Here is a 27,990-nt window from a genome sequence, read left to right as displayed (position 1 = left end):
CTGATTCCACTGATCAACAAATATGTAATAATAGCAAGAATGAAAGCCACCATTTCTCTAATGGTTGCCACGCACCAGGCACAGTGCCACCACTTCTCAAATGTTATCTTGCTTCATTCTTAAAGCAAACTTATGAGAAAACGATTATTACTCACGGATAAAATGAGGTAGGTACATTTCACTGGAACCTCCATGCCCTTCCTCCCTCTCCACCCTTTTCCCTGGAAAGAAGGTGGCCTTAGAAAATAAATACACACGAAATTATGCTTTGTGGAGTGAGCCACAGTAGAAAGAGATCAATTGTCTGTCTTCTAGAAGTTGCACTATGAAGATGGCCCGACTAATGTGATGTAGGTGGAGCAAGAAGATGAACAGAGACCAAGGGAGAGGTACTTGCAGATGTGGGATGGAGCTGGGGCAGGCACTCTGCAAGGACAGACAGCGACTCAAGAGGAACAGTAAAGAAAGGTTTGCACCATAACTCTGGGCTCTGAGTATATCTGTGTGCTACTAGTAAGATTAATTTCCTTCTAACGTAGGATCACATCTGCTTATTATTGCAAAAGCATAAAGGCAGAGTGTACCCATTTCACAGTGGAAGACTCTGAGGCTTGGGAGACTTAAGTAATGTATTCAAAGTAAAATTCTTAGGGAAGTGGCAAGACCCAAGTTTGTTTGATCCCGAAGTCCAGGCTTCTTTATTCCTGGCATGAATAGTTTGGCTAAGTCTAGACTGAACGAGTTATAAATGACAGTGCAGAGATAAAAATTTAAAGCAAGAACAATTCCATACGTAATTTAAAATACATTCTGTACGTAATTTAAAATACATTCTGCTCAAAAGATGGCAAGTATTTTCCTGTCTGACGCCACTGGTCTCTGCAGGAGACTTAAAGTAGCTTTCTGATCTTTCTTAACTCAGTCGGGCAGAAGCTGCTAGCTGTTCACTGGTGCTCACATGAGGCATGGAGAATTATCTGCCACTCTTGTTCTCATTCTTAGCTCTCAGCCCCAGATTTCAAACCACCCTGGACAAGGACTGAGTCGCCAGGGTCGTGTATGTCAATGTGAGGTCAGTTGGAGAATCAAAGGGAGTTAGCCGGAGACTCAAGCCTCAAATAAGCTTGAGTTACCACCAGAGTGGAGAGACCCAGTCATCCTTGGAGCCTCTGGAGTCAGCCCCTGCTGACTACCGGGGTCTGCACTGGGCATTTTGCACATAGCCTCACCTTGTGGAATTGTGGAGGGTATATCCGGGCAGCCCCATGGTTCAACAGGAGCTGGTAGCAGATCTCAGGCTGGGCCGCCGGGCGCACAGAGGTGACCTTCAGCACGTACTGGATGGCAGCACAGCCATTGATATCCATGAGATTGGCTTCGGCCCCTGCCTCCAGCATCATGTGCATGAGCACGTGGTCACAGTTCCAGGCTGCCTTGTGCAGCGGGGATTTGAAGTCGTCATCCCTGGCGTTGACCTCGGCCTTGTAGTCCAGCAGCATGCGGCAGATCAGGTGGTGCTCCCTGCTGTACTCCTGCTCTTTAAAGCGGAGGGCCCAGTAGGTGGCGATAGCCAACGGGGTCTCCATGTGGGCGTTCACACTGTCCACTATGGCCCCATGCTCCACGTAGAAGGCCACCAGCTCTGAGAGGCCGAAGTGGGCAGCCGTGTGCAAGGGCGTCTCCTCATCCTGATTGTTGGTTTTCATGTTCACGTTGGCCCCTAGAAAGGGCGATTGAGGAAGACAATTACGTCAACATATTTTGCCATTATTCCTGAGGGTCAAGACTTTTCCCGCTGCTTCCCTTTCAACCTCTGACTGCCTTACATAAGCCATTCTTTCCAGGGTCCTTTGTTGGTCCCCAGGGAAGCCAGGCATTTGAAACAACAGGGCTGCCTCCTGGACAACCAGCAAATGTACTGGGGTTGGGTAAGGGTGGGGGGAGAACCGAGGATTTCCGCGGGAAAGCCAGAGCACTCCATTGAGTTTCAGTTCCCCAGGTGAATTGGAAAATACAAAGCGATTCCTGTAACTTACTAGCTTTTATCGATAAAATAGCAAATATCATTGAAAATAAAGGTTATACTGCAACCTTTGGAGCTCACACAGGTGGCTTTAAATATCATCAGTTTCTTTGACTGTTTCACAAAATCATGTTTTTCTTCTCTTTCAAAGCTGGGAAACCTGAAAGTTTGGTCCAAGCAAACTTTAGTATTATGGAAATTGCCCAGCTCTGACTGCCAACAGCTAATACTAGAACCACCCAAGTCTAAGGCTCCTTTGGAGTACAACTGGGGAAGAACTAAGGACACAAACACTGTGACCACCAAGCTAGCCTAAAGGTCATATTTTGCTTGGAAAGGGGTAGAAGCCTAGAAATACTGAAAGAAAGTGACTTAGAGACATATTTGATTTATGGCTGATAATGGTTGTTAGAAATACAAATTTGTACTGTTTGGAAAGCTCCGCAGAAATTACTTAACCAGACTCACTTATCTAACACACCAGGAAACTGAAGTGAATTTTATTTTTCTGATAGAGCATGTTAAGTACTAGAACGGTCAACTTAAGAAGCTGAAATTTTCCTTCTCTGCCTAATTTAATGGGGTGAACGCATTGACCCCCAGGGGGCCTACTCTATAATCAGTTCTACTGGAAATTTTTATAACTACTTCAAGTTTAAATCTGGAAAGATTTTTTTACTATAATGATTATTATTTCAGCAACCAATATTTCTTAAGCACTTACCATTTGTAACATTCTGAGCTAAATGCTTTTCATATGTTGCCTCATTGAATCTTCCTAGCAACCCTTTGCAATAGGTGCAATTTTTATCCTAATTTTACAGATGAAGAAATTTGTACTTGGAGAAGCTAATAACGACATCAAGCAATGATGCGATGGAACGAAGGTCTGAGAGCAGACAGCCTAGCTTCAAAATCTCTTACCACTGTACTATCCTACCTCATGATTTTTCTAGAAGAAATCTTTCCTGTACTTTGCTCTCTTTGGGTAGTTGAAAACTTGAAAGGACTAGAGAAATCACCTTGCATTTTGTGAATTTTTAAAAAAATTTGTTTTCCATATATTGCCCCTTTATGCCTTTGTTTATGGCATCCTGCGATCAGGCAGAACCTACTTAGGAAGGGCAATACTCCCACACATGTGCTCAGCATCCTATACAAAATCAACCCCCCAGTGAGGTTTCTGAGAGCACTTGGCGCTATAAACTCGGAGGCTGTCTGTTCTCTCAACTTGCAGAGAGCAGACTTGTAACCAAAGATGGTCTCCCACAGAGCCGTCCGTGTGCATCAGTGTTCCACCCTGGAGAAGTTCTGTGTCAGACCTCTTTCCAGGTCAGCCCTGCTTGGCTCTGGAGGGAAATGGAATGAGTAAGAATGGCTTCCAGGAGGCCAGATGCAGGGTCACTTCAGACACTGGAGAATTTCCAGTAAGGAAAGGAATCAAAGAGTCAGGATGAAAATTTTACAGGCCAACTTGGAATAAGCCACATCCTTTATTGTTTAATGTACTTGGACTTTTACTATTGATCCTTGACCTGTTGGTACAACTAGATGTGCCGCAGAGATTTCTTTTCTGAATAGGAGATCTTTATTTTTTATATTTGAATTGGGCCTTTGAGCATAACTTTTCCAGAGAATATATAAAGTGGGACGATTTGAGTACTTTTTTATTTTAGATTTTGTGATTTATTCAAGAAATTAGAGACCTCAACTATAAATTCTTGGAAACTTCTAACAAATCTTCTTTTTTTAAAAAAAGGTTTTATTTATTTATTTGAGAGAAAGTGAGCGAGCGAGAGAGAGAAAGCAAGCACAAGTGTGGGGAGGGGCAAAAGGAGAGGGAGAAGCAAGACGCCAGACTCCCCGCTGAGCAGGGAGCGGACTCGGGACTTGATCCCAGGACGCTGAGGTCATGATCTGAGCCGAAGGCAGACACTTAACCGACTGGGCCACCAGGCTCCCCTTAATACGTGTTCTTGGTGTGAAAATACAATGTGTTAGCTTCCTAGCACTGCCGTAACAGAGTACCACAAACTAGGTTGCTTAAGACAACAGGAATGTGTTCACAGTTCTGGAGACTGGAAGTCTGAAATTAGGGTGTCAGCAGGGTTGGCTTCCTCTAAGGGCTTTCAGGGAGAATCTGTCTCATGGCTCTCTCCCGGCTTCTGGTGATGGCTGACAATCCTTGGGGTTCCTTGGCTTATAGATGTATCACTCCAGTGTCTGCCTCCTTCTTCGATCATATCCCAGGTCAAGAAATCAAACACCTCCAACAGCCAGAGAAGGCCTCCACTTTCCTGCTCTCCTTCCCCAGCGCAACTCCTCCAACCTGCCCGAGGTATTATTCTCCTGACTATTATGCATTTCTTATAGTTTTACCACCTCTGTATGTATCCTTAAGCAAGAGATTTTGTTTCATTTATTTTTGAACTTTATATAAGTGAAATAATAAACACATATTCTTCTATGACTTGCTTCTTTCATTCAACATTATGTTTGTGAAAATAATCTATGTTGTGATGCTGAAGTTGTCATTTGTTCATTTGATTGTGTTCTGTCTCACTGCACAAGTAATCCACAATCTATCCATCCTACTGGTGATGGACATTTCTAGTTTCAGGCTAGTCCAAACATTGCTGTGCTGAGCATTCTTGTACATTCCTGTACCCTGGTGCTCACGTGCAGGCGTTTCTGGGTTCTATGTCTATGAATGGAATGACTGGATCATTGGGTATGCATCCCTTCACCTTTACTAGAGAGTGTCAAACAGGTCCAGTTTACACTTCCATAAGCCATGCGTGAGGGTTCTTGTTGGGCCACATGCTCATCTATGGCTGGTATTTTTGCTCTATTTAATTTTAGCCAATCTGGTGGGTGTGTAGTGATAGGTCACTGTATTTGAATGTTTGTTTCCCTAAGTAACAGTTAGCTTAGACAAATTTTGACATTGTTATTGACCAACATTGCCTTTTGTTTACTACCATAAACATTTCCATGGTGTTACAGAATTACTTTAAATGTCATTTGAAAGGAATTACATGATATCCACAAGTTAGTTTACCCAACTATTGGATATGAGGATTTTTTGGAATGTTTTGATCTTATAATTAATGCTAAAATTAATAAATTTGTATGAAAATTTTAAGATTATTTCCTCGGCATAAGTTCCTCCTACATAGAGTCATTAAGCTGAAATGTGTGAACTGTTTTAAGGACTTTTATGAATAATTGTCACAAGTTATATAACTCCTTGATGTGTAGCAGTGATATTTCACTCACCAGTATGTTGTTATACTTTAAAAAAATTTTTTTTGCTAGTTTGGAAGTTAGAAATGGTCTTTTTTAAAAAATCTAAATTCATTTGATTACTAGAGTTTGAACACTTTCTCTGTAATTATTAACTAGTGTATTTCTTCTTTAGTTAATTGTCTAAAGTTTTGTCTTATACATTCCAGACTTTCCGCTTTGTTTTCATTTATATGAACCATTCATTAAAATAAGATGTAAGCCTATGTTATAATTGCTATAAAATTTTTAACCACTTTGATTTTTCTTAAATACAATGACGTTAACTTTCGATAGTCAAATTTTTCCCATTTTTAAAAAATATTAGAGTGTCTTCATCTCAGAGTTTGCATAGCTATCCAGAATAATTATAATTTAGTTTTTTATACATTTTAAAAAATGTTTAACATTTGATTCATCTGAAACTTATTTTGGTGTAGACATCAATTTAGGAAGAACTGACATTCTTACAATATAGAGTCTCTCCGTGCAGAAATACGGTCTATTTCTCCAACAGTTTTCTTTACACTCTGTAAACTATCCCTCCCAAAAATTTACAGCAATTTTCATTGTAGGGGATGAATTATTTCATTCAGGGATAAATTATTTCTTGGGTAAAGTCACTTTTAATGAGAGAGGGCCCTTCATGAACCCTTTAATGTATGCAAGATGGTCCCCAGAAGTAGTCTGGAATGCTAGTAAAGGAGACAAGATACAAATTTTAATTTGTACTGATGATAAAGAACAAGGACTTTTCAGATTCTGCCTGTGGGCAAAGAAGACAGAGATTTGGGTACACTAAGAATGGGATGAAGAGGAGACACAGGATGAGAATTTGAACAGAAAGAGTGAGAACTGGCCACAAGAAATGACTAGGCCAGGCCGGAGGGAAAAGATAATGTTGAAGCCAGGATTACTGAGGGACACGATGCCAGTCAGTATTAAATGTTTTCTCTTCTCCCATACTGTGGGATAGTAGCCTTTCATTACTCCCAACAGAGAGAATCAATTTCATCAGTCTTAGTTATGAGACTTCACGTTTTCTTTTCTTTTTTTTTCCCAAATAAAATTCAGTGGCCTCACGTGCCCATTTGTTAGATTGGCTGATCATCGGTCATCATGCTGGCGCCATCTGCTGGGCCTTGCTACTCCCTACAGGCTAAGGGTTGGTCCTCAGAAGCATCCTCTCCAGACCATCCACGTTCCCCACATCTTCTGGCACCTTGAGAGCTACTTAAGAGTGGGAGCAGAGAGCAAGTCTCTGTCACTACAGAAACTGTCATTTCTCTATATTTCCAGACTCGGGGAATCCACATCCCCTACCATATCCCTAAACCAGGCCCTGCCTCCTTCTTGTCCTAAAGGACGGGATTACCTGAAGAGCCTGTGTGTAAGTGGGGAGATCAGTGGTGAGGCAGAGGATGAAGCCACCCCAGTGCTTCTCAACCCTTTAAGACAGCCTTCCCTATTCTGCAAGGAAATTCATAGATAATAGCATCTACTTTCACATCTAGCCTTTTAAAAATAAATAGGGACACCTGGGTGGCACAGTCGGTTGAGGGTCCCACTCTTGGTTTCAGCTCAAGTCGTGATCTCGGGGTCATGAGATCGAGCCCCCCGACCAGTTCTGCACTTGGTGCAGAGTCTGCTTGGGAGTCTCTCTCCCTCCGCCCCTGCCCTCTCCCCATGCATTCTCTCTCTCTCTAAAATAAATAAATAAGTCTTAAAAATAACTAGATACAATACCTAGCTAACCTATGTAGGCAAAACGAAAGTAATTTCTAATAATTACCACTACCTAGTTATGATTGTTACAAATAATGTAAATATTACAACGATGTAGTACAAAATTCAATATGTTAATAACTATCCTAGATGCCATAATGAAATAGTGATTTGCTTGAACCCATATGTAGAAGCCTAACAGCTACGTACTTGAACTGACCAGGGTGTTTTGCATTATAATTCAGCTACCACAAAGGTCATTATCATAATGAAGGAATGGAGGAATGAGGGAAAGTGAGGGGAAAATGAGGGAGAACATTGGTAAAGTTCTGAATAAAACCAAGTCCAGTCTTGCCTTGATTTATACTGTAACTGCATTCTTGAAAATGTTCAGATCTATTTACAATTCAAAAGTATTTTTTTATGTGCTTATATGCAAAATGGAGTTAGGTTAGAATTCTACTGTGTTACTACATCTAAATATCTAGTATTATATCAGCACCAAATCTAAGCTGTTTTACAAATTATACAAAATTCAAACATACAGAAAATATTACAACAGACATCTATATACCACTACCCACATCTGACAGATAATTTTTTGCCGTGTTTGCTTTAATTTTATATTTTCCAAGATAAATTTTTACAGAAAAAAAATCCAGGGGTGCCTGGGTGGCTCAGTCATTAAGTGCCTGCCTTTGGCTCAGGTCATGATCCCAGGGTCCTGGGATTGAGCCCCGCATCGGGCTCCCTGCTCAGCGGGAAGCCTGCTTCTCCCTCTCCCGCTCCCCCTGCTTGTGTTCCCTCTCTCGTTGGGTCTCTCTCCGTCAAATAAATAAATAAAATCTTTAAAAAAAATCCAGCTCATTTCTCTTTTCCTTTTCTTTCTCCACCACGACAACCACTATCCTAAAATTGTTTTTTGTCATCCTTTTATAATTTTTTGTTCTTTTATCACTCATATATGTATCCAGAAACAGCATATATACTATTATTTTGTGTTCATAAAAACTATATGAGTGGCATCTCTCTTTTCAACCTGTTTTTATTAGTCGCATTATGTTTTTGAGTGGAAAGCTGATTTTTTTTTTCATTTCAGCTGCTGAATAGCTTTGCATTATATAATTAAACTACAGCTTAACTATTCCTCTACTAAAGACAGTTGTTAAGCTTTTTCATAATAACTATATCTTTTCAATTGTGCAGGAGTTTCTTGAGAGAGAGAAATAAAATTACTGGGTACTAGTATATGAGCATTTTTAACTATATTAAATTATATTTATCAGTGGTTATGCCAGTTTATATGTCCATCAGTAGAGTTTAAAGGTTCAATAACACTTCCAACACTTGATTGCCATCAAACTGTTTAATGTTTACTGATTATATGGTGTAAAATGGTATTTTTTATTCCATTTGCATGCCCCTGGTTACCCGCAAGTCGAGTGTCTTCTCGACAACAAGATTCCCACTTGTATTAATTGTTTCTTCATAGCTTCTGCCCATTTTTCAGTGGGTTGTTTGTGTTTTTCTCATTTATTTTTCAGGATATAAACAAGATCATTATGGAGATAATGATAAAGACTTGATCAAAGGCAAAGGGCTTCAATAAATGGGACACTTCACTATGTGGATAAGAAGATTCAGTATTGTAAGGATGGCAATGTTGCCTGGGCTAATCTATAAATTTGATGCCATTCAAACATTTTTTTTCACAGAATGTGCAGAGTAAAGAGCATACCAATTTTGGAAAAGAGAAGTAAAAAGAATGAGAAGGAAAGAAGAGGTCGTGAAGAAGGGGTGCTCACCCTACCAGATATCCAAGCAAATTGTAATTAAAACAATGTAGGATTGATGCAAAGAAAGACAACTAGACCAGTGAAACAGAATGTAGAGCCTAGAAACAAACCTATTTGCAGAAAGCATCTGTAATGATAGACGGGGTATACCAAACAGTGGAGAAATAATAGACTATTTAATAAAAGTATTGGGACCAAAGACAGTGTTGTAAAAGCACAAATTAGATCTTTTGTGTGGTGTGTGCATGTGTGTTAAATTCCAATTTAATAAAAGGCAAATGTAATCAACTAAATAATCAACTTCTTAAATAAAAGCATAGGAGTTGGGATGGGCGGGGAATGGGCAGTCCTTCCCGTTGGGTCACTATGTTTACCGAATGCCCTCTCAGCATATTAACTTTTTTTTAAAGATTTTATTTATTTATTTGACAGAGAGACAGCAAAGTAGGCAGAGCTGCAGGCAGAGGGAGAGGGAGAAGCAGGCTCTCCACTGAACAGGGAGCCCAATGCGGGGCTCGATCCCAGGACCCTGGGATCATGACCTGAGCCGAAGGCAGACGCTTAACTGACTGAGCCACCCAGGCGCCCCTCAGTGTATTAGCTTTTGATGGAGACAATTTCATCCAACACTTCTACTAGATCTTAGATCCACGCCTCCTGTTAGATCTAAAACAATAAGGTGCTATCTTCTTGAATTCTCCACTTCTTTGACTTTCCCTATTCCTTGACTCAGGAATACACCTTATTATTTTATATAATGCCCCAGCAAAATGGCACTGGGAAGTAGTTTGTCCCAGTCCTATATTTGAATTGATCCTCTTCCTTATTTACAGTCTAACCCCTCTCCACTTCCTCTAGGTTAGAAGAGCAAACGTGAGGAATCTATGTTTTCTGGATTCTCCAGGGATTTTGACTTTCCCTTAGGCCACCAAAACCTTTGGTCCCAACTAGCTCAACGTGGAACACTTTGCCCATTCTTTGAAATGCTCTCTTCGATAACAGGGGTCAAGTGTTCATCTCAAGACTCATTCACTCATTCTGTAAAGAATTATACTGTGTCTATTCTGTGTCAGGTACACAGAGACACCAGCGTACACCATGGTCAAGATCCTTACAATCAGGTCATTTCCATACGAGATGAGAGTTAGAAAATAAACACACAAGGAAATGTGCGACAGGACCATTTTAGGGAGTTGCAAATACAATGGAGGAAATAACACCAGTTGTAATGATCCGGACCACGAGGGCTGGCTACTGAGGAACTGACCTCTGACCTGTGAGTAGCTGTGAAATATCAGGGAGAAAAGCTTTCCAGGCAGAGGGAACAGCAAGTACAAAGACCCAAACGGGTGAACAAGCTTGAACATTCAAGGAACAGGAAGAAAGTGAGAGAAAGAAAGAACATAAAAGTGAAGTTACAAGCACGATGTTGGACCTTCTAGGCCATGTGAGAAGTCTGGGTTTTATCCTTTCATCTCAGTTGTTCTAGTTTACTGTGGCCCTTTATCAAGTTTGTAGTAAAAAGTTAAAATATTTCTTGGTTTCTTAGCATTGGCGGCATATTTGATGGCCTTTTGAAATATTTTAATCCAGTTATCATTGTAACAGAAAAAAACCTACACCTAAGCAAAAAAGGAAATACTCTTTTTATTATTTTAATTTCATTTTTTTTTCATTTTGGGAGAAGGGCGATGCTTTCATCTTTCCTTGAAGACTTGCCTACATTTCTTTTGTACTTACATATCCTGATGTATCTTCTTCTGCTTTTGTTTCTAAGCTTTCTCATTTAACATTAAATATACTTTATAAGGTATACATTACTGGATTTTTTAAATCATAGAGTATGCCTTTTAATAAGTAATTAAATCAACTTTTGTCACTGAGCAGCTATATGTCTTTAAACAGTACTGCCCATATGAGCAGCAGGTGCTGGGAACCAAAATAAGGGAATACACATGATTTTCATACTACCCTTCTTTTTGAATAAATTTATGCCATAGCTCCCTCTGAGGCTAACTTATTTTATTAAATAAGTTTCTATTATTTTGTATTCAACAATAAGATACATGTTTAAAAAATCAGAAGTATAGAACTTGACTGACAATTTCCTAGAATAGATGCATTTACAAAGATACTTCTCTTAACTATGTTTGTTTTTACATCTTTTGGCAGTTATTTCCATAACTCCAGCTAATTTACTGATTTATCTATTTATTATCAAATTTAGGTAGTATTCTTTACTTTCTGATATAAAAGGTAAGTTTTAGTGTATTTATACTAATCCTTCCTCCTTTCAATGTTTGGTCTTTTCATCATGTTTTAATTCTTCTGTTGGAATATTGAAACTTTATCGCACCGAGGTCTCTATCTATGAATTTGTTACGTCATCTCTACCACCTCCTTTAGGAAATGACATTATGTCCAAGCTATTTCCCTCCTATACTTACACACCTCATTTCTGACAGTTACAATTTACATTGTCAAAGCTGTAAGGTTATTATATTCAGCTCTGCAATCTTCGATGTTTTGTCCATGGGTACTTATAAAAGTTTTTCAACTAACAAACAGTATTTAAACGATGATGTCTTAAAAGCTGAGGTCATTTTGGCCTCTAACTAGAAATGCAGAAGCATGAGCCATATTGCAATGCAGCAAGATTCCACCTCAGTTAGAGCATGCTGGGGTTTTACAGCGGTGAGCTGGCCCATATGTTCAAGGAAATCAGCATGATGACATAGGTGGCCAGTGTGTGTCCCTGTAGGACAGCACGGAAAATAAGGTACTCATTGTTTGTCTTAGCTACCATTTGCCTCCCCCTTCCTCAAGTGTATTAATCTAATCTGGGGTTGTTAATCTTGTGTTTATTTAAAAAAAAATAAAAGGGATCCTTCTAATGCAATTTTGACTACTGCATTGGGTTTTTGTAATCACCAAACTATAGTTATTTTAATTTCTTTCTCTGTGCTGTTTGGAGTCCTTTAAACATTTGCCAGATTCAGAAGGTGGCCAAGCTAGATTCCTAGAAGAACGTTCCTGCTCCTTTTATTCTCCTCCCTTAACCCCCCCACCCTCACCCCCACACCAGGTCTGCAGGGGTTTGGAACCTATCATTAGTCAAATGGATAAGAGGGGATAGAAGTGCTAGTTGAGGAACGAGAGTATGCATCCCTTCCCCAGTTGGCTGCTTTCAGTCTGCAGTGGACTCGAGCAAGGGGAAAGGAGAGTTTAAGTCAAGTTTGAATTATCAGCCCTGGATGTCCAACTTTTGAACTGAGAGTGACTTTTGACACTTAAAGTGACTACTTTTTCTTACCTAAGAGTTACAAGAGAAGACATGGACCCACCTGAGTTTTCTTCCCAGAGTAGAGGAGAAACTAGACCCTCTAAATAATTTAAAGAGACACTGGAAAACAAAAATGAAATTCTTTTATGAATAACATCTCATGTATTTTGCTCGGTCTAGTTAGTAGTCACATATCTAATGAATTTTTCATTCAGGGTACCTTTTGGTATATTTTCTGAGAACTCAAATACATGAGACTATTTTTCTGTTGTCATCATACATTAAAAATAAAATCGAAAGAGTGTCGAATTCTTGGGTAATTTTCTCCACAATATTCCATAAGTTCGTTCTACTCTTTTTTAATATTGTTTACCATTATGGAGAAATGACATACCACCAAGTTTTTTTTTCCTTTAAAAGCAATCTTTCTTTTATTCACTCCTTTGTACACATTTGCTATCTTTTATTGTTGACATTGAATATTTTATTTAAGATATATCTAGACTTAATTCTTTTTCATGAGTTTTGCCAGGAACCAAACTTACCCATTTCATCTCTGTGTGAATAAGTGTTTTTTAGACAAGAATTTCTTTCTTCTACCCTGGTTTTAAATATTGGTCATGTTCAAAAAGGAGACATTTCTTTATTATTGAAAGCTATAAAACCTTTTTTTGTTGTTGTTTAAAAACTTCATCACCCCCTAATTATCAAGTTGATAAGAAACTCCCTCTCCCAATTTTTTAAACCCCACTCCTCAGATGCACGAGTGAAAACATAATACATTATTCATGGCTTTCTTTTTAACATCACCTTAAAAAATTATGCTTTTCTTAGAAAAAGTCCTAAGACAGCATGAAAAGCAGTTAGTCTCTGGTTATAGCGGCCTGCAGTATGTATGAGGACATAGAGAAACATGGAGAAAATATTATCATTGGTTATCATTGTAAGGGTTTGTGAAGGAATTGGGTTTAATTTATTGACCTCGGGTAGAAATTTACACTCATCTCCTTGTTTTGTCTGAGATGTCTCCATCCTCCTCAACTTGAAGTTCACCTGCCTCAGTTTCACCATGCTCAGGCTTGAGCAGGCTTCTGTGCAGGTAAAAGACAATACATTTGCTGCGTGTTCCTTTATGAAAATATTCATCATGTCTGCTATTTTTCGAGCACTCACTAAGAGTTTTACTTATATTGTCTCGCTTGTTATTAACAGCAAGCATTCTTTAGAAACATCTATTATTCAAAGGTTAGATTTCTTTTTTCATATTCAGGGCTTTTCATTTTCTGCGTGTTCTGGGATTGTTTCTTAAGTCTGCTTCTTTGTCAAGGATGCAATTTTGTGCAGTGTCAAGTTTGTTATTAACTGTCACCAAAGCGTATTTTCAGTTGGCTGCTTTGTTCTAGTTTCAATTTTGCCCTTTCAATCTACAATCTATGGCAAATATATTTTCCTGTATCTTTCATAGTCTTGTCTTAAATGAAATCTTAAATGAAAGACCGTTTCCTGTAAAGCCCTTTGTCTCTAATACTCACATTCTCCAGGGTCTGGAGTCGAGAACTACCTTTTTCTGGATCAGCAATGGTCTTTTGAGCCATTACTCGCTCCCCCTTGTGTACAACCCTTCATCTGTTAAGGTTTATATCACCCAACGAGGTGACTTTTTATCCCTTCTTATCGGAGATCTCACAAATTCCCAGGCACTCTCCCATTTGCAATGAAGACATAGGTATCTGTCTCAGTCTTTTTTTCTCTCTGTCCTGATATCATCCCGCAATACCTTTGCAGGTGCCCCTTCCAACACATTCACACTCACAATTCCTAAATCTCCTGGGGTGGATTGGATTACCATTACCGAATATCTTATGGGGCCTTCTTATGGCAGCGTCCCTGTTGAGGGTTTATGCAGCTCTGCCCTCTCGAAGTCAGTTCAAATTACTGAGTCTAGTTGCTCAGTTGCATCTGTATCCTTCCCCTGGCTAGGTTCTCCAACTTTTCCTGGATTGCCCATGTATTTTAAATTTTCTGTAGGCTAGGAATTCATCAGGATAGACAAATTATGTTGTTGTAATTATGCCACTCACATCTCAGTGGCTTGATGCAATAAAAGCATATTTCTCAGTCTAAACAGTGCTTTGTAGTTCCAGAACTGATGTCCTCTATTTGCCCTCTATTTGAAGCCCCCTCAATCTTGTGGCTTCACCATCTTTGCCTGAGGTTTCCTCCACTGTCACAATACCATGAGGAGAAATAGACTTTCAAAGTCCTACGTGGGCTTTTTACTACCCGGAGGTGACTCATCTCTTCTGCTTATATGTCATTGGGCAGAAGGTGCATAGGATGCTGCTGAAACTCAAAGGGACTAGACTAGGAAGTGTGGTCTTCTGGGAGCCAGGAGGGGAAGAGAACTGGATGCTGAGGAGCACTGGTTGTTGCTACCACAGCTGAATTGAGTTTCTGTGGGTTGCAGTAAATTAAACAAAACTGCTGACCAATGCAATACTCAGCTTTACCTTCTCCCTTTCATTTTAGGCAAGAGGGGTCTCCCCTCAGTGCAAGACAAATCTTTGCATCTTCGCAACCAATCCTAAGTGCGGCAGTGGACTCTTGCTCCACAAATAATATCTTTTTACTATATATCCAACACCTCCCTTTCCATCAGCCTTTTCCAATCATCTTATAAACATACTTAAGCTTTTCCCAGCCCTTTTCTCCCTTGTAACTACCCGCTGATTTCTTTTCATCTCTTTGTAGCCAAACTTCTTGAAAGTGAATGCTCTGCTTTCTGTACTATTTCCTCACCACCCATGATCCCCTCAACCCATCACAACCCACCTTCTGTTCCCACCGCTCCACTGGAGCTGTTCTGACAAAGTCACCAACGGCTTCCAGTGGATCATTCCCATCTTACCGTTTTCAGTCTTCATCATACTACACTTCTCTGCTATACCCAGAAGTGTTGACAACTCGCTCCTCAGAATTCTGTTTTTTTTCAGCTTCCTTAGAATGCTTTCTTCTCCCTCTCTGGATATTCCTTCATGATTTTTTATATGATTCCTCTTCTCTTCTTCTCAATCCCTAACCTGTGTTATTTCACACTGGGCATCATCATTTTCTCCCTGCACTTCTTACTGTGCATGGCTTCCTTGAGCAGTCATAACTACTCTTTTCATTTGATCTATGAACAGATAACTCTCAAAATTATATGAGTAATCATATAGGTATCCATTTTTCTCAAAGCTATGTGGGACATTCACAAAAATTGATTCTTTACTAACTCGGTCAAAAACTCGTCTTCACAAATGTCAGAGAACAGGCATCACTACAGACCATTTTGTTGACCATAACACAATTAGAAGTTAGTAAGAAAAAAGATGAGTTTAATCTAAAATAGATTTGCAGATTAAAGGCACATTTATAAATAACCTATGGGTCAAAGAAGAAATCATATCAATTAAAATATCATTGAAATAAATTAATGATATCATATTACAATAAATTAATTATATAGTGTCATTAAAACAAGTTCACTAGCATTATTGTTAATAAACTATGTATCTCCCCAAACATGAGAGAAATAACCCAATTCAAAATGGGCAAAGTGTCGTTACAAAGAAGATACATCAATGGTCAATAATCACATAAAAAGATGCTCTGTGTCATTAGCCATCAGGGAAGTGCAAATCAAAACCACACTTGGATACTACCTTATACCCACTAGGATGACTGTAATCAGAAAGACAGATAATAGCAAGTGTTAGCAAGGATATGGAGAAAGAAGAATCCTCCTACACTGACGGTGGGAATGTAAAATGGTGCAGCCACTTTAGAAAATAGTATGGCACTTCCTCAAAAAGTTGAACACAGAGCTCCCGTATGACCCAACAATTCCACTCTTGGGTATCTACCCAATAGAGATGAAAACATATGTCTACACAAACATTTGCCCTGGAATGTTCATAGCAACATTATTCATAATAACCCCCAAATGAAAACAATCCAAACATCCATCAACTGATAAATGGATAAGCAAAATGTGTTATATCAGTACAAATATTAGTCATCAACAAAAAGGAATGAAGTACTAATGCAGTGTTTCATTTCACCATTTCAAAAAACACGGAAAACATTATGCTACATGAAATGAGCCAGATACAGAAGACCACATATCGCAGGATTCCTTTTATAGGAAAAGTCCCCAGTAGGCAAGTACATAGAGGCAGAAAGTGGATTAGTGGTTGTGTAGGGCTAAAAGGGTGGGGAGCAGGGGTTGGAGGAAATGGAAAATGATTGCTAAGGGGCACAGGTTTCATGTTGGGTGATGAAATGTTCTAAAATTATGGCAGTGGTTGCCTAACTCAGTGAAAATACCAAAAGCCATTGAATAACAGACTTTAGATGGGTGCACTGTACATAAGTGAATTCTCCTGCAATAAAGAAGTATCTGAGCAGTTGTGAGCTGACCCCTGAGTTTCAGGCTTATATGTGGACAACTGCATTCTGAACAAATCTATTTGGAGGCCCATTGTGCACTAAAATTTAAGAGATCCCAAACTAAACTCTTTTCCTTCTTAATCCTCTCACTCATGTAAGCTACATTTCAACAAAGAGTGTTGCGATGGCCCCAACAGATCAACCTGAAAGTTGGAAATTCACCCCCCATCCCTCCTTCTTCCTCATCCCCCAGTCCCTTCGCATCAATCATCACATGTTGGCACCATTGCTTCCTATCCTATTACCACTGCCTTTTGTTTGTACATTTGCCTTTCCCTCCATAATGTTGAGAGTAATGTATTTAAAATAACACAACTGACCACCTCTCTTAAAATCCTGCAAGATTTCCATTTTCTATATGATATGGTTTAAACTTTTTATCCTAAGAGATAAAACCATCCAAAACCCAGCTTCTGCTTCTCCAGACTTCTATGCTGCTATCTTCTGTCTCATACTTTTATTACTGAGCATCCTGTAGTTCTTTGCAAACACCTGCATGCCTTTGCTTTGTCGTTGCCTTGGCCTGCAACGACCTTAATTTCTTCTTGACTCACCCTTCAAGTTCCAGCACCATGTCTTTCTGAAAAGATTTTCCTTACTCCCAGGCTGTGCTCCTTGTCCCTCCACTATAAAAATTGCATTATCTCACTCTAATGAATAACAGCTGTGGGTGTCTTTTTTCTTCACTTTAAGATCCTCGAGAACAGATGCTATATCTATTTGTCTTCGTGCCCTAGTGCATGGTACATTCATTCATTCAACAAATGTTTGTTAAGCTCCTACTATGAACCCGCTACTGTCTGAGTCTCTGGGAATAACCTAGTAAATAAGACAAGGTCCCTACTTCATGGAATCCATATGTTACAGAAGAAGACAGACAAAATAATTTAACTCATATATGAAGTTACAGGTAGTGATGTGTGATGAAGAAAAATAAAGTTGGGTGAAGTCACAGAGGATCACGAGGGAAGAAGATGAAGTATTTCATGTAAAGGCTGTGAGGACGTGACGTGGGTGCATCATGGAAGGAACCCATCTGAAGAGCATGGGGAAAGGCTTTCCTGGAGAAGGAGGCAACAAAGGTACGGGTTCTGAGGTAGGCAGGAACAAGCTGGATGTGTTCGGAAAATGGAGAGAATGCAAGTATCAAAAGAGCTGAGTAAAAGAGAGAGTGGTAGAAAATGTCACTGGTGAAGCCAGCAGAGACCAGGCAATGTCAGGCTCAGCAGGTTACAGGAAAGACCTTAGACCATATGCTAAATTTGAGGGGAACGAATGTGAGGGAGGGAAGTGGTCTGATTTACCTTTTGTAAAGATCACTCAGACTGGCTGTGTGGAGGGTGGACAGTAAAAAAAGGAAAACATGAAAGCAGGGGCATTATTGAAAGTCTGCTATCATAGTTCAAGAAGAAATAACGTGGCTTGGGTAGGGTGGCCCCAGTGTAGACGGTTTGAAGTGGTCGAACTACAGATATATTTTGATGGCACCAACAGGTCTTGTGAGGTGTGAGGTATGAGGGAAAGGGAGGAAACAGAAGTGCCTTCTAGGCTTTGGGCTTGAGCCATGGGAAGAGCAGAATTGTCATTTGTTAAGAAGGAGACAGGAGCAGGAAACACAGTTTCAGTCTGGACATGGTAGGTTTGAGATGTTCATTCAACATCTAGTGGAGATGGGCTACAGGTAGTTGGACAGATGAGCTGGAGCTCGGAGTAGAGGTCCAGGCTGGGAGACACAAACCCGGGAGTGAACCCCATTCGATGGTATCTGAGCCATGGGACTAGATCAGATCACCAAGGTGGGAAACGTATGTCTTCCACTGAGCCCTGGGGCCCAGCAATGTTTAAAAATGGAACAGACACAAATCCAGGAAACAAGACTGAAGTAAGCCAGTGAGGAAAGAGAAAAACGACTTGGCTTTATAAATGCTGTTTAAACCAAGCTGTTTTTCACATGGTCTCTTCTCATAAGTTTCTTCTCTAACCGCTACCTGTATTTTTTTAAAACATATTGAAAACAGGAAGCAAATATCACAAACTATTTCCTTCTGTCTACTGAAGCGAATCTTTTTCATATCAAAGCTTATCTGCCAACTCCTCAGAATATTGCTTCTCATCCCTGGGAATGCAGACTTTTCCTCATAGAGCCCATGTTTATTTATTCTTATGTTTATTTTTAATTTACTCAACCTTAAGGAAAAAGATATCTTTCTAGACGCGAACAATCCAGATGCAGGCATTGAGCTCGGTCACCTTATACTTATTTTATTTTTTATCTTTTTAATTCAGAAAAAAAAAAAACCCACATTGATGAAAATTTAGCAAAGCAACCATAGATAAGACTGAATAACTCAGTCTTCGGGAAATGTACTATTATCACACTATTTTGCACTAATATTGTTGGGCTCATGAAGTCAAACCATATCTTATGATTGGGAATGGTGTTTTTGCTGAGGGAAATGAATGCTACTATTGTCATTCAACTGAAAAAGAGGTAAATCTTCGGGAAGTTTGTTGGGCTGTTGTGTTTTCTAAAGGCCAGGAATTTGGAGGGAGGGAATAATGATTTCTTCCTCCACCCAGGGACAAAACTCTGTTTGTTCTGGACTCAGATCGAGCGAGCGGAGGCCTAGGCCAGCCTCAGGGGTGGAGGGGCATGGCCCTGGCTGCTTGGAGGGGGGCCTGGAATGAGACAGGAAGATGATAAGGAATGAAGGGAGTGGTACCCTGACTCCTGAGGCAGAATTCTTGGCGGGGGGGCAGTGGGAGGCAGCTAGTGGGGCATTAATTAAGTTAGCAGAAACCAACTACACAAGGACAAATTTGCCAAGCAACAGTGGGCTTTCCCTTTCAAGTGGCAGCAGTAGTGATGAGGTCCATCTCAGGGGCCAGCGTGAACACAGGTAAGTCACTGCTGGGGACTCATATCAGCAAAGGGGGTTAGGGTGAAAGACTACCTGCTAATACAATTTGTAGGAAATTAAAATTAATCTACCCAGGGGTACTATGTGTGATAGGGTCTATGTCCAAGCTGGAGAAACCAGACGTTTGACGACATAAGGCTTGAAGACAGACCCTGAGGTTGAGGGAAGTGGGACACGACTCCCCCGCCGCCCCCACCTCCCCCGCCTCCCCCGCTCCCTTTGCATTTCTGCCTTTATGTCAGTCCCTTATTTGCTAACGTTTCATACAGGCCATGTCCCCTTCAAACTTTGGACGGAATTAAGCCGAGAGCTTCAAAATTTGTGTCTATTTCTCACAGAAAGGCAGTTCTAGAATTACCCTCTCTTGAGTTGTCAGGGTAACGATCCTTCCCTGTGGGCCAGCATATTTTTCTTAGACTCCCAGTTGGACTTCTTTTTTACCAGCTTCATACTTGAGAGCTCTGTAAGACAGGTAGTGACTAATCATCTGAGAATACAAGATCTTCTCTAATTCCTGACATGTAGCGTGCTGTGAGTCGTATTCTCAATGGAATTAGACTGATAAGGGGAAGGAGAATTTGTGCACCCTAAAACTAGACACCGAATGTGTGAGTCAATTTCTTTCTTTAACTCCAGGGGCGGGGGCGGAGGGGGGCCATCCGTCTTGTTTTATTTAAGAAGGTATATCATGTGGTATTTCATTAAAAATGTACATCCCAATCCATTCCCTTTGATGATGTAATTAATAGAGCTCATTCTTTGGCTTATAGTTTGTTCATATATTTTGTTTACATAGTTGTTGCTGAAGGATTTTTTTGGGCAAATTTTAATGTATTCTTACAGATATTGAACAGTGAGTAGGGAGAGGTTTATTAGCCCAGGTCCATGTTAGCCCAGAAGAACACTGCTGTGGCAAAGAAGTCACCATGTTGGTGAGATCAGAGTTCAAGTACCAACCAGGAAGCCCAGGCTGAGGAGAGAAAGGAAATGGTTCAAGGAAGGGCCAAGAGACATGGATAGGAGAGGTGCAAGGAGCTGGAGCCAGGGTAACATTGAAGAGCAGGTAAGGTGTAACTGAGGGAATGAAGCTTGAAAAGATAGGAAGTGAAAATAATGGAGCAGTAACAAAGGCCAGGATGTGGTCATATGAGCGGATGGCTCACCTGGAGTGAGAGGCAGGGTGTGGGCGCTGAGGTGGCCCCCGAACTGTACAGGTGAGTTTGGGCCTGGAATCCAGTCATTGAAATTCATCCCCAGTGATGGAACGAGGGAAATGGACCAAAACCAAGAGACAGGTGACCAGGTCCTCAGTAGGAAATGACTCGTGTCACAGTAGATGACAATGCTTATAATGGACAGAAGGTGAGTGTGTTCATTTCTCACTGCTGCCATAACAAATCACCACAGATTTAGTGGCCTAAAACTACACAGGTGTATTATCTTATGGTTCCATAGGTCAGAAGTTCAACATAGGTCTCTGACAACCTGGTTGGGCCACAGTGCCCAGATATTTGGTCAAAAATTATTCTAGATGTTTCTGTGAATGAGTGGACTTTGAGTAAGCGGATAATGTGTGCACCTCATCCAATTAATCAAAGGCCTGAATAAAACAAAGACTGACTTCCCTTGCACCAGGAAGGAATTCTGCTAGTAGACTGTACTTCTTCCTTGGTCTCCAACTTGCCAGCCCACCCACAGTTTTTGGACTCATACTTCTACAATCTCATGAACCAGTTTGTTAAAAACTAATCAGTCAATCTCTTCCCCCTGCCCGCTGTGGATTCAGTTTCTTTGGAAAACTCTAACACAGTGGGCTAAGATCAGGTATCAGTGAGACTGTATTCCTTCTGGAGTCCCTAGGAGAATCTGTTTCCTTGCATTTCTCAACTTCTAGAGGCCACTACGTTGCTTGGCTCATGTGCTCCTTCCTTCATCTTCAAAGTCAGCAATGGAGGGTGTAGTCTCTTTCAGAGATCAGAACCTTCCTTCAAGAGTCACATTTCCTCTGACCACAGCCAAAAAAAGGCTCTCCAATTTTAAGGAGATGGACCAATTTGGATAATCCAAGATCATCTTCTCATCTCAAGGTCCTTAATTCAATCACATCTGCAAAAACCTTTTTGCCATATAAGGTAGCATATGCATAGATTTCAGGGATTAGGATGTAGACATCTTTGGAGGGTCATTATTCTGCCCACTACCGTGAGACAGAGTGTGCCCTCGGATTAGACACTGGAAGGAAGACCGATGTACTCAGGGCTGAGTTCAGTTCTTGCTTCCAGTCAAAAGCCCCAGTTTCACTCTTCTATGCCAGTTTTCCCCAAAGTCTCCTGCATGGCATATTAGTACCATAAGATGCACTAAAAATAAAGACTGTGTGGTTAAATAAATTTGTAGATCTGTGTACCTTTGTGTATGTACAAGTCCATTACCATATGAAAGATTCTAAAAAGTCCTACAGTGAGGATCCCTTCGAATTTAACATGTGTTTTCCCAAATCTATTTGACCAAGGAACTGTCTTTTTGTAATACCTATTAACAGTGCCAGAATCGATGTTTAATATAATGGACTTTGGGAAATGCATTTCTAGATAATACAAAAGTAAGGGGTGGGAAAAGAGTCACACATGAAAATCCACAAACCTTGTTTGAGTTCCCTAGAACCAACTTGGATTATGATCAGCATCCCCATTTAGTAAATGAAGGCTTCGATCCTAAGAAGTTACTCACGTAGAAAGCGAATGGAGGGGCTATCAGGATTTGAACCCAGGAAATCTGACTCCAGTACTTGTGTTCATAAGCACTATACTTGAATGCATCTTTTCATATCCAGCCGTATTTGAGCCCCTTGGATAGAATACCACCACCCTGGTTTTATCAGCTCTGATGGGGAAGGATCCAGCGTTATAGAACGTAACGACCTAAGGGACTGTGCACAAGGCACAGTTCTAGAAGGAGCTGAGACAGTGGCAGGTTACTGATTGACACGTCCAGTCTACAGTGGAGACAGATGCACAGAATTAGGCGACAGTGCAGTCCCAGGACACTTCCGTTCCTGACAAGGATTCCAAGTAGTAAAGGGGAGGCAGCACCACCTAGTGGAGAAAGCAAGTACTCTGCATTGAGGTCATTCTGTCTTCAAAATCTGGCGTTCCCATTAACCAATTTATCTAAAGCTCAGCGTTTCGAATCTACATACGGGATAATAGTAGGAACCGCATAGAATAGCTGTGAGGATTATGGCAATAAAAATGCCACATCTGATTGTTGTTGTTGTTGTTGTTAGTTATTAACTCCAGGCCGACTTTTCCCTCGAGGCTCTTACTCAATCTTTTCGTCTTGCTCCCACCCAGGTTAATTCAACTTTGCTTGCCAGAAGTGACCTTGTTTCCTGCCTTTCCCACTCCGTTCTGTGGCCCTCTTAATTGAAGGACGCTTCCGAAGGCTGCTGGGACGTCCAAGGTTGCAAGTGAATGGAAGCAAAAGATCCTCTAGGGGCTTCCCCCAGAAGTCTTGGGCCCTCGGAGATGCTCAGAGGGGGGCTGCCCAATACCTCTTCTGACTACCAGAGGGCTGTTTTATCTCAGAAAAGAAAGGGGTCCACTCTGTTCCGATTAACTTTCTAATTAGTCGAAACTTCCTCGGGAAGCTGGCCTATGCTTGATTCTTAGCTTCCAGTTCTAATGCTTTTATTACCATTTTTTGTATTGGTGTGTTTTCTTGGTTAGCTTAATAGAAAACTGAGCTGGGAGCCTCAGATTCTTGTCTGATTTAACCATTTTACCTCCAAATCTGGGCCCTTAGGTCTCATTCTAAAATTGTTTAGATTATCTTCCATTAGTTATTACTTTGGGAGATTACAAAGAAAACACTTGCGTTTCTGTTTATAAATCTGCTATCTTTTACTAAATGGTATTTAAAATGTTTGGGGGATAATCTGATCCAGGCTCCTCTGAGTAAGAAATAAATTAGAGACGTGCTGGTAAATCAGGAAAAAAATAAAGTAGTACAGGCCCATGAAAACTTCATCCTTCAATTTCTGGTTTCAGATGCTTCTAGTTATAAAACAAAGATAACACGCCCAGACGGACAACTCACAAGGCAAGTCACATATGGCCTTTGAAAGGAGAATTTAAAGTAGAGAGAACCAGTCGGAAAAACCTCTAATACTGACAGGGGACAGAAGGCTGGAATTAACACTTTCCCTCTGAAGACGCACTTGGGAGTCATCTGGGGAGGCAGTAAGCACCGTGAATTTAAGAAAACAGATCCGGCATAGTCATAGAGGTGAAACTAAACAATTAGTATTTGGAGAAAAAAATTGCTAACAACTAAGTTCAGTGACAGGGATATTTAACTCGCACCAAGTTGTTTCTATTTATTTTAAACCTTGCTGTATCATGTTGTTAGAGGCAGAAATTAGAAATTGATCAGTGTTGCTTTTAATTAAAGAGTTTAATTTTAAGGAAAATGAATTAATGGATTTTTAATATATCTTTCTCAATCACTTATCTACACCTTAGTTGGAGCAAATCCAGAAAAACCAAACAAAGTCATTAGACCTAGAATAAAAAAAGCGATTTCTGTGTGGAGGGTCTGCTTTGCAACCCCAAGCTTTCCGTGGACCGGGAAACAGGAAGTGGGGATAAACAATTACTCTGGGGGGGGGGGCTCATTTTAGAAGAAGCTTTGACAGTGCTTCACATCTTTTAATTAAACACACTTCTAATATAACCAGCTGTCTTCTCATATTTTGTTTTCAAGAAAAACCTTTAAAAACATCTAATGGTAGCAAATTTTTTTAAGCTGATGGAATTCTAATACAGCATTTAAACTTATCTTTCATATAGGCAATGTCACCTTAGGACAAACTTTTCTCCTAATTTTTTTAAGTAGCCAAACGTCCCACAAAGATAAGCTGTATATGGTTTTCAGCAAGGCATAGTGGGGGCCTCATGGACCCAAACCAGACAGAATCGGGCCTCCTCGAATCCTACCAGTTGTGTGAACGGGGCCTTAGTTAACCTCTCGGAGTTTCTGATTCCTCATCTACAAGATGAAGGGAATAATATTCACCTCATATGGTTGTTGCAAGGATTAAGTGAGACATTTTATTTAAAAGTACCTGACATCCCACATCGTAGATGCTTAATATATGTTATTTTCCTTTCCATTTTCCCCTTCATATGCATATATACCGGCGACATCAATTTCCTTTATATGTAAAGCTGATGCTGTTAACTTTATTAGGCTAGATTTTCCATTAAGCATTTATCCTTATTCATTAGCTAGGAGGACTGACGCACAAAGATATTAAATTATTTACTCAAGTTTAATGAATGAAATTGAAAACCTTTTTCCCCTGCTTACCATGAATGTGCCCTTTTCAGTATGCAGAGCTTTGTTGCATTTATTCAGAAGCTATTGCTAAGTGCTTCGTTTGGAACACAGGATTAATGAGCCCGGAGACATGGCGTTGGTCACCATGGCAACCCAACTAGCTTTGCCCTGTTCGAGCTCAAAGAAAGGATGCAGGATGCTTAACTCTGGCCCACAGCATATAGCTGGGTGTTCTTTTTCATATGTCTGGCTCCCCATTGCTGCTTCCAATTACTCTCTAATTCTCTTGAAAAAATAAATAAAAATGAAAAGAACATCCCCGCTTCTTTAGGGCTCTGCTTTTTTTTTTTTTTTTTTTAATCTATACCACCTGCCCTCCTTCCTGAATACATTTATCTCCCCATCAGTTTCTGAAGATTTTGGCTGACTGACTCACATTATCCCTCACCACACAAATTCTGGGTGACTTTAACAAAAGCATGGATGACCGACCACCCAATGCCCCGGTCTTTCAATGTCCCGATCTCATTCTCCCTGGTGGCTTTCTCCTCTTCACTGACCCAGTGACTCCCACCCACAGTCATACCTGGGCTGAGTAATTAGTTTCAACTGATCAGTCTCCGGAAATCACAAATTCCCACATTCAGTTTTCTGACTATAGCTGCTTATCTTTCTATCTTGGTGTTGTTCGAACCCCTCTCTGTGTTCTCTTTGTCCAGCAGATGTTCCTTATTCACCTCCTCTCCCTACCCAGCTTACTTCCATATTCCATCATTTCAATAACCCTTTTGCCAAAACCACCTCCAACTCTTCCAAGTACCCACCTGGTGCTATGAATGAACCCAATTAGCTTCTGTCTCGGTGCCCACACCCAAGTGCAGAGAGCTATCTAGCAAAAATCATACTCCCAGTGATGTGCCAACTGTACCAGCCGGGTACCGCCATCGAGTCAAACAGAACACTCAGCTGGGTCCTCGAGACTGGTCAGCCATCCAGTGATTCTCTTTCTCTGCCTGATTTATGCCCCCACTGTCCATAATGATTGTTTCAGACCTTTTCCACCTCCTCGATTCTTTAACTCTTTCCTCTCTCTCTCCCTTCTCAGATCTGCTGACCTCCTCTTTTACATAGAAAATGCCTTTCAGATGGAAACTTCACAAACCTTTCCACACCTATCAATTCCTATCTTCTCTCCTTCTTTGCCTCCAGCTACACTGTAACAGGCGCCCTCCCCTCTAGAGTCAATCCCTCTACCTGGTTCTAGATTTCATTTCCCAAACTTCTCAGACTCCTCACAGCCTAAATTATCCCCCCTCCGTCCTCTGATCTCAAAGTCTGCCCCCCACCCATTTTTTAAATGCTCAGGTCTCCATCATCTAAAAGAAGACAATTCTCAACCCCATTTCCCTCATGTTCTGCCCTGCTGCCTCCTCTCCACAAACACTCTTCCTCAGTGGATTTGTTCACACTCGCAACCTGTTTTAGTTATCAATCCCCTCTACTTTGATTTCTGCATCCGTGACTCAACGGCTACTATAATATCCAAGTCCTTCCATGTCATTAAATTAATGTAAACTTTTTAATTCTCATCTTGCTAGATTCCTCAATAGTATTTGACACTTCTGGCTTCTCCCTTCTTCATACTGTCTTCATGTAGGAAGAGAAGCAAGGAGTGCAATGGACCATAAACCAAGAGTCATCTTGCCAGTAATGGTGACAGAATTGCTCTGGTTCAATCCCACCGTCCTCCCTAGTGCTGGTACTTGCATTCAATAGAACATTCACGAATACTCCACAATCAGCAACCAATATGGACTACACACTGCCCTATGCTGAGCAAAACTCTGCTCTCATGAGACATAGATTAGTGAGGGAAACAGATACTAGTCAAAGGATTAAACAAAATGCAAGTGCCACAAAGGAAAACTACATGTCATGAGAATACAGAGTGACATAGGGACCTAACTTCATTAAAGTGTATTCAGGAAGAATGATCTTTGGAAATGATGTCTGAACTAAGGCCTTAGGTGCTAGAAGTTAGCTCGGTCAAGAGGAGAAGACAGAGCATTCCAGACAGCATGTATACTCCTTATTCATTCCCAGCCCTTTTCCTCAATTCAGCACTTAGAAAATAGGCAACTGGGTCTTAACCCAGGAAGAAATCAGGTAGAGGTATTTATTTATTTATTTATTTTGAGAACCTGGCCAACCTAAAAAAAAAGATCCAAAGATACTATGTCAGAGATTTCTCAAATAAAAGATCCAGCCAGATACGACATAGCAAAGCTAATAGTTAAACTAAACTTACCCATATACTGAGATTCCAAAACAGCTTTTAGTCATTCGATCTTAACTATCAGCAGACATCTAAAGATTATAAAAATTTAAGGAAAGCCTTTAATATGGTAGACAGAGACAATTAAAAAAAACAACAACAAGAGAAAAATAATCTGGAGTAAATTTCCCAGAAAGGAAAGCATAAAGATAAAGAAATAAAAAAACAGGAGAGGTAGGGCGCCTGGGTGGCTCAGTTGATTAAGCGTCTGACTCTTGATCTCAGCTCAGGTCTTGATCTCAGGGTCGTGAGTTCAAGCCCTGTGTCGGGCTCCACAATGGGCGTGGAGTCTACTTAATAAAAAAAAAAAAAAGAACACACACAAAAAAACAGGAGAGACAAGATAAGACAATTAGATAAAAAGTGCAGGAAGTATAATATTTAAAGAATAGCAATTCAAGGGACAGAGAATGCAGAAAATAGAAGAAAAGAAATCAGAACTTAGAGACTTGCACCTTTGGGGGTTGAAAGGACCCAGGACAATGGATGAAAATACACCCACCAAAGCAGATCATCATGGAATTTCCAAATGCCAAAGACAAAAAGACAGGAGATAAAAGGTCATATATAAAAGATGAAGAAATAAAATGGCTCCTGATCTTTCAGAAGTGGTACTAGAAACTAGAGGGAAATGGAGAAATGTCTTCATTATTCTACAAGAAAATGATTACCCATCTAGAATTCTATGCCATATCAGGGTAGGATAAATGCATTCTGGGGGATGTGTAGTCTCTTGTCCCCTTTCTCAGAAATCTAGTAGAGGAGGTGCTCCACCCAAACAGATAACAAAC

General features: G+C 40.4%; 1 protein-coding gene across 1 annotated transcript in view; it reads right to left on the bottom strand.

Moving 5' to 3' along the window:
- The window catches only part of ASB4 (ankyrin repeat and SOCS box containing 4), a 54,155-nt gene that overhangs the window by 7,288 nt on the left and 18,877 nt on the right, over window positions 1-27,990 (bottom strand). Inside the window, exon 3 of the mRNA XM_028117369.2 lies at window positions 1,230-1,720. Coding sequence (XP_027973170.1) covers window positions 1,230-1,720 — 491 coding nt within the window. The remainder of the gene's footprint in view (window positions 1-1,229; window positions 1,721-27,990) is intronic.

Source organism: Eumetopias jubatus, unplaced genomic scaffold (assembly GCF_037043125.1).
Source record: "Eumetopias jubatus isolate StellerSeaLion01/CBP00866 unplaced genomic scaffold, mEumJub1_p1.0 scaffold_14, whole genome shotgun sequence".
Classification (NCBI taxonomy): Eukaryota; Metazoa; Chordata; class Mammalia; order Carnivora; family Otariidae; genus Eumetopias; species Eumetopias jubatus.
The sequence above is the reverse complement of the archived record's forward strand: the minus strand, read 5'-3'. Positions and strand labels throughout refer to the sequence as shown.